Source organism: Temnothorax curvispinosus, unplaced genomic scaffold (genome assembly GCF_003070985.1).
Source record: "Temnothorax curvispinosus isolate PA1 unplaced genomic scaffold, ASM307098v1 QBEX01018111.1, whole genome shotgun sequence".
NCBI lineage: Eukaryota > Metazoa > Arthropoda > Insecta > Hymenoptera > Formicidae > Temnothorax > Temnothorax curvispinosus.
Genome location: NW_020227891.1, coordinates 23,674 through 31,483, shown reverse-complemented (window position 1 = coordinate 31,483; position 7,810 = coordinate 23,674). Strand labels below are relative to the sequence as shown.

Below are 7,810 nucleotides of genomic sequence, written 5' to 3'. Positions count from 1 at the left end.
GAGAACTTTTGTTGGTTAACAAATGCAGTTTCCCCGCGCTTTTTTATTATGCCATACGCCTTAATAGCTATCGCATATTATATTCATGAATAACGTTTTTTCTATATATTATACATATATGTGCTTGATAAATATTTTGGTAAGTACATTTTTTAGTAAATTATTTCAATTATTAACGCATCATCGCGTATGGTGTGCATGAATAATCACATTGATGCATTCTAACCTGTACAAATAATTTTTATAATTATTAATTACCAATCTTATAATGTACTTATATTAATGTTTTATCATTTTATAATAATTTTATAATTAATAAGCATTTTTTATAAATCGTACTATAATTATAATTTACAGTTAAACATTAATTAAGAACGAAAAACTCAGTCATCATCAAGCAGCGCGAGCGCACTGATTGTCAGGTGAATTTCATTGTATATTAATTACTCAAAGTCGTTTTTCAAAATGTTATTGCTCTTCCGTGTTTTATAGGGTGTCGACAACGTTCCCACCACGTTCCCGATACTTCTTTGGACACGTGTTAATGTTTGCTGCTACTTTTGGGCAACGGTTCGTGCTACCTGGGTAGTATATTTATTCATTTAACCATCCATATGATTTAGTAATAAATAAGCTATAAACTTAGTAATAAAATAAGCTATAAAATTTTAATTGAGTATAGTAGGCCTTATTATTTTCAAAATGTCGGAGAGAAAACCATATTTAGAACTTTCAGATAAGCAAAAAACAAGACGTCTTGATAAAGCTTTTGAAAATAGTATAAATGAATTACTTTATGCAAATAAAAATAGATTAAAATCAAATACCGTATTAGAATCAGTAGCTTCAAACAGTAATCCTCAAGCAGATTTATCTCGTGTTTTTTGTTTTGATAATCTTCAGTCTAGCAGTTATTGTAGTAATTTAGTTTCAGAAAATGAAAGTAATTGTGCAAATAATGTGCAAATTCCTGAGGGTAGTGAGGATCTTGATAATTATTCTTTTAACAGTGATGATTTCAGTTTCGTTAATGATGATTCAGATAGCGATTTTTCAAGCCGTAATGGGAATTCTGATGTCTCAGATGATGAGTTAGAATATTTTGATTTAGGTAATAACAATGTAGGTCCAGATTTTAGAGTAGATAATGTAGACAAAGAATCAGATTTAAGATATTTTTTATATCATTGGGCTATAACATACCAAATTAGACAGAATGCTCTTACTAATTTGCTTCATGGTTTAAAAAAATATGGACATGATGATCTGCCTAGCGATGCAAGAACTCTTTTGCATACTCCAAAAAAAACTACAGTTTCTTCTGTTGGATCAGGTTTGTATTCACATTACGGCTTGAAAAAAGGATTACTCGATCAGTTGAAATGTTTTGAGCGAAACAAAATCCCAAAAGACATCGCTCTACATCTAAATATTGATGGTTTGCCCCTTTCGAAAAGTTCTCCGAGCCAAGTATGGCCAATTCTTGTAAAAATAGTAAATTATCCTTATGCTACTTGTGATCCGTTTGCAGTAGGTATTTTTCATGGCAATCGTAAACCAGAAGATGTAAATTTATTTTTACAGCCTACAGTTATGGAGTATTTAGAATTAAGTAATACTGGCTTTATTTTTAATAATCAGCGGTATAGGGTGTTTATTAAGTTGTTTGCTGCAGATACAGTTGCAAGGAATCAGATTTTGTGTTTTCCTCCACACAATAGTAGGTTTGGTAAATGTATACAAGTAGGCAAAACAATACAGACGAGTATTTTTGGAAAATGATTCACCTTTAAGAACTGATAATAATTTTAGGATAGATGTTCCGAATGAGTATGAAAATTTATTATTTCCTCTTGAAGGTATTGGAATGAGTTTGACAAATCAAGTTCCTCTTGATCCGATGCATTTGCTTGATGAAGGAGTAGGAAAAAAACATCTTAAGCTTTTGTTAAACCTATATGGTAATAGCAGTGAAGATGCTTTGAAAAGAATTAAAAACATAAATGATCAATACATTTCTTTTAAAGAATGGGTACCATGCAAATTTGTACGAAAAACACGTACTTTAAATGAGTTAAATAGATTCAAAGCAACTGAATTGCGAATGGCTATTTTGTATACAGCACCAGTTGTATTTCAAAATACCATACCCAATGAATTAATGCTTCACTTCAATGTATTAAATTGTGCATTACGTATACTATATGATGCAAATGAGTGCATAAAAAACAATCAGTATGCTAAAGATTTATTAATTTATTATGTAGATTGTATGAAAAATTTTTACGGAGACCAGCATATAGTTTACAATGTGCACAATTTAATCCATCTTCCTGATGATGTTTTGCGATTTGGACCATTAGATGGTTTTAGTGTGATAGATTTTGAAAATCATTTACAAGTTATAAAAAAATTAGTAAGGAAAGGTTCGTATGTTTTAACTCAGATTATGAATAGGATAAATGAGAAATCACAACTTGGGACTAATGTCAAACATCATTCTATTCCTGAAGGTCGTCCAGTTTTGAAACAAAGCATCGTACAACAACTCCTTGAAGGCTGTACAAGACCTCATAGGACTATTGAATTTTCTAATTTTGTTTTGACAATCGCAAAACCAAATAATTGTTGTTATCTCACAGATAGAAGCGTCATTGTAATTAGAAATATCTGTTTTTTTAATGAAAGACCAGTTATTCTTGGGCATAAGTATATTGATTGTGTTAGTATCGATAATTATCCAATAGATTCTCGTTTAATAAATGTATGCAAGGCAAAGACTCTCTCTAATGAACTTCAAGTATGGCCCGTTAAAGCTATTTTTAAAAAAGGATTTCGAATCTTCTCGTGTGGATACTTTTATATTTTTCCTCTTCTTCATTGCAAACCTTAATTTTTTTAATAATTTTTAATAATTTTTAATAATTTACATATTCCACATAAGTGTCTATTAAATAAATGTGTTAAGGCCTGTGTCCACGATGTTAGAACTTGGTCCGAAATCTTGGACGGAGAAAGAATTAACCAATCACATTTGAACAATTCGGCCATTTGACCATTGCGATTAGTCAATTCTTTCTCTGTCCGAGGTCTCTCGGACCAAGTTCTAGTACAATCGTAGACACAGACCTTTATACAATAAATAAAATACTTATAACGCCAGTTACAAATTGATTTAATAAGACCTTTTTCAATTTTGAAGAAAATCATGAAACGTTATCAATTATATTAAAAAATAAAGGTATATATATATTTATTAAGATAAATATATAAATAATATAAATATATAAATATTGTATTGGTAGAACAAATTATCTTTAAAAAAACATTCGTTTTATATTTCAAATCTTAATAATTTTGCAAAGTCTATGTAAATCAACAAAGAAAAACAATATAAATAGTCTATCCATATTTTTGAGACCTTTTTCAGGTACTGTACTGTTGTCACTGTGACCGGAGCGATTGATCTTGCACTAATAAAATACGCATAAGTATATAATTAACTATCATTAGCAATGTCATCAAAAAGAAAAAGTGCAGTAGAAAATACATGCGTGAGAGAACATCTCAAAAGGACTAGTAAGTTTTGATCAATTTAATAAGTGACTGTTGATATTCGTTCTAATGTAATTGTAGTATAACATTGTAATCTAAACCTATAATAATGTATTATTGGAAGTTAATATTTAACGTTTACTTGCAGAACCTGGTAATAGTGGAAAAGTAAAACCTGCAAAAACAGGTATTTATTTATCTCAAGCTTCATTAGTAAAAACCGGTACATCGAAAATTCTACCTGCTGACAAAAGAGGAGCGTTAGCAAATAATTTATTGAACAAACCAGATAGCAGTATAGTCCAAAACAATTTTTCGAGAAGTACTCTTTTGAACAAGAGAGGATTGTTAAATGATAAAACAAATACTCCAGACTTACATGCGAATCAACAAATTCAAGAAAAAGGTACGTAAAATAAATCTTTCTAAAAGTTATTGGCCTATGTTCTGAATCGTCTTTTATCGATAAAAATGCCTGTAAAAGATCTTTTCAGCTAATAAGAATCCTTCTAAATCCAATTTTAGTGGCACTTTTATTGATTAAAGAGGATTCAGAATACTGACCGTTGTTGCCAGACGACGCATACAATTTTCAATAATAAGGATTTATTATACACACCTTAAAATTATAAAAATCAATTTTTTCATCTTTGATTTCTATTCAAAATAATCTGTTGATATGAATATGTTCAATTTTACTACCTATAAACCTGTAGAACGTTATTTATAAATTTATTTGTATGTTTTCTTTTGCTTTAAAAGATCTTTGTTTTGACAATGATATTATAGATAATAATCGAGTATTGAATTAGTAAATTATAGCGGAGAGCACACACTTTTGTATAACGCATAATGCGTAAGCATAAGAAAATTGATTGGTCCATACACATGTGCATAAGAAAATAGACCAATCAATTTTCTTATGCTTACGCATTATGCGTTATGAAGAAGTATGTGCTCCCCGCTTTAGACTTACATCTATTCATTTTAAAGTTATATTTAGATAACAACAATCAAGATCATTCTCTAGTATTGCAAAAGGATTTTGATAAATGTTAAATTTCTATAAAATCCGAAAATTTAAAAAAAAAATTTAAGGAATACGTCAAGTTATAAGTGTATATAGTGTACATTTAATGTCAAATTAAAGGTGTATAGTGTACAGCTAATGTAAACTAGGTCTCTCTTTAGATATATGCCTACATAGATCTCTTTAATCCAATGTATTTTTAAAAATAGCTTTCAGTGTACAAGGACTACCATCCGGCTTTTTCAGTACAGATATTCAACAAGAAAACTGTTCCACTATAGTTATTAATGGTCAACGATTGGATTTGCGAAAGATTCCGATTATTGATGATCAACAGCAAGTGCTGAATAATATAGTACCGAATAATGAAACAGGTAAAGGGCACATCTCAATTTTGTAATAATATAATTTATTTTTAAATACTTTTTTTATCGCCACCAATGTCGTATTTTAAAAATCAGCAGAAGAATTCTCTGATGCTGAGGATGTTCAGGATGCTGAGGATTTTTTACGAAGCGATGACGGACACTACAATACAGAAGACATTGAAGATGGTAGATCTGATGAACGTGAAGATGAAAACATTGATGGTGAAAATGAGCATCACGACAATAACAATTATCAAAACGACAATGAGAATGAAGAGTTTCGTGCTCCTCATAATAATCAAAATGAAACTCAGAGCTTGCTGGATTTTGAGCAACTGGATCACGACATAGATCATTGTTGTCGTAAGTAAACTCTATCAATTCTATAAATTTGTTATTCTACATAAATTTTGTTTTATATATTTATTAATGAAAACAATATTTACAATTTTTTATTTTATATGAATCAAATCTATATAATATGACATTTTTACAGTACGTTTGTAATATATAATATATATAATTAAATTTGAAAATTTAACCTGTTTCTTAAAAAAATTATAATTGTAATATTTATAAATAAGAACTATTATGATCTTCTTGAACAATCTACTTATTAACCTGCTATTGACAAACTTACAAATTGTTTAAGAAGACCATAAAGTTATTTATAATTTATCCCATTGAACACATGAAGATCAATTAAACAAATATAACTAATTTAGTATTTTATTACAGTTTCTTGCCGAGAAATACTCTTAATGCTACTTAAAAAAGTGGATCAACTGTTATTGATAATGAAAAATGGGCCACAAAAAAATAATAATAACAATAATCCACAAAATGAACAAATAGCAGGGACATTTGATCAACTTCAAATGTTACCGATAAAAGAAGTTGAACAATTGCTTTTATTCGACCAAAACTTAGTAAATCCTCTCCACCGACAAATGAGATCACAATTTGTAATAAATTATTTATTTAAAATAATTAACCTATTTATGTTATAATTTTATTTACAAATTTTAATAATTTATCATGTTTCAGGAAGCAAAAATGGTTGCTGTTGGAGGAGATACTTTTGACAAAGCTATCAAAAGAATTTTGTCGGTAATTATGACTGATGAGTTGGCAGGCAAATGTACTTGGATCATCAGAAAAGCTGGCAAGACCAAGATTTCAAATTGCAAATTTCCTAAAATAATAAGTGGTGAATCACCTATTTTTTTATTTTTAAATAATTTTTTAACTCTATATACATATCTACAATTATATTTTATTTATATAAATTTTATTTTTAGTTTACATCACCAAAAAATATGGCATTACTGATGAAATAGTAAAAAAACGGATACAACTTTGGCTGCAAAAATATGGTGACCGCTGTCACGACTTTTTGCACTCCCGGACCGCTCCGGGACGTGTGCCGGATCAAAAGGATTTAGGAGAGCGGGATGGTAGGCCTCTCCAGTGATTTCCTCGCACCTCCGATACTCCACGAAATATTCCGAATGTTGGGCGCCAGACGCGTACCTTCGCGTCCACGAAATCGCGAAAACCTAAACGAGACGCAAAACGAAGTGTGGAGGTGCGTGGAATCGGCTAGCTTGACCTAATCACGGGCGGGGTTAATGAAGGGCAGCGCGATATTCGGCGGGGTGACACGTTAATTTCATACTCAGTCAGAAAACAAAGAAAATAACATTTATTGAGTACTGGTTGTCGAGAAGATAATAACATTTATCCATCCGGCTTCGATCAAACACAAGATAAATTCGATAAATAAACCAGGAATAGCCGGGGGCGGGGTGTCGGGATTCATCTAACCGAAATAATATTAATGCGGACGCGAGACACCCACGGAAGATGAATTGAGTCTCTAATAAACACGCTGAAGGCGCTATTCTCCAACAACTAATAATTCGAGTCGAAAATGATAATACGCAAGAATACTACTCTTAATATCGCTAATAACCACGAAACGCCAGGAAGAACTACGCAAGTAACATCTAAACGCACGAAACGTACGAACGCCGGTAATTTCTTAACAAGAGTACGAGTCTAACATAATTAATCAATCGGCGGAAACGACATTCGACCGCGAGTAACAATGCCATCGATATCCCAACGTAGAATTCGAGGTGGTCGCGAGCAGGGACGCCATAGGACGTACGCAAGTAATACCGGACGCAACGTTTCTCAACGCGAGAGCACAATTATTAACCCGTAATAACGAGATCCCAATAAAATCGATACGCTAACACCAACGCTCGAACACAAGAATTTCCCGACGCGAAGAAACGGTAACGCAATTGACGAAATACCGGCCCGTATGCGGCCGTACACCAAGGTCGCGAGGACAACGCAATATACTCGCGATATCGAACTCATTAACGCCTACCGCGATCTCCAGGGATTCGCCATAACGCTTGTACCACGGTTCCGCGGCCACGATACCATCCCGAGGCCCTTCGCTCTCGTTATCGATCACGAAATTATACTCGATCTTAACATGCGTTATCCCGAGCGAGAGCGTGCACCGGAGGGCGGTGTCGTGGCTTTACATATCGCGATTTACGGGCAACCTCACCGGTGATATGCCTCCTCCTGGGCTCCTCGCCGTCACCTTTCTCCAACGATCCTCGATCCGCCAGACAATTATCGAAATACCCAACTCGGGGTGGCTATCGCGTATCTTAATCAGAACGTAGTTTCTCGCCGACGGACGACCAGAGAGTGAAAACGCTAGACCCGCTCGATTGCGGAATCAATACGGTACCCCTTCCTGAGGGGCGCGCGAGCCAATCGGGCGCGAGCTTGCAAGCCCGCGGTGTCCCGGCGCAGGGCTGTCGATACG

The 7,810-nt window shown here is 33.0% G+C and overlaps 2 protein-coding genes across 2 annotated transcripts; both read left to right on the top strand.

The window, feature by feature from the left end:
* The first annotated feature begins 357 nt into the window (after positions 1 to 357).
* Positions 358 to 5,038, top strand: LOC112468128. The gene is made up of 5 exons (XM_025037180.1): positions 358 to 422; positions 493 to 585; positions 3,431 to 3,579; positions 3,704 to 3,961; positions 4,795 to 5,038. The coding sequence occupies exons 3-5, from the start codon at positions 3,516 to 3,518 to the stop codon at positions 4,983 to 4,985; spliced, it is 513 nt and encodes a 170-aa protein (XP_024892948.1). The 5' UTR covers positions 358 to 422; positions 493 to 585; positions 3,431 to 3,515; the 3' UTR covers positions 4,986 to 5,038.
* Position 5,039: 1 nt separating this feature from the next.
* On the top strand, positions 5,040 to 6,427 carry LOC112468125 (the record flags this gene model as incomplete). Its single annotated transcript, XM_025037176.1, has 4 exons — positions 5,040 to 5,316; positions 5,692 to 5,918; positions 6,001 to 6,163; positions 6,255 to 6,427. Coding segments are annotated over 4 exons (840 nt in total), but the record flags the coding sequence as incomplete, so codon positions are not given.
* Positions 6,428 to 7,810: the final 1,383 nt, after the last annotated feature.

Bases quoted from the DNA above. Each gene is read 5' to 3' on its own strand.
- LOC112468128 (XM_025037180.1), top strand. From the start codon at position 3,516: ATGTCATCAAAAAGAAAAAGTGCAGTAGAAAATACATGCGTGAGAGAA. The intron at 3,580-3,703 runs GTAAGTTTTGAT...GTTTACTTGCAG, and splicing joins AGAACATCTCAAAAGGACTA to AACCTGGTAATAGTGGAAAA. The intron at 3,962-4,794 runs GTACGTAAAATA...TTTTAAAAATAG, and splicing joins TCAACAAATTCAAGAAAAAG to CTTTCAGTGTACAAGGACTA.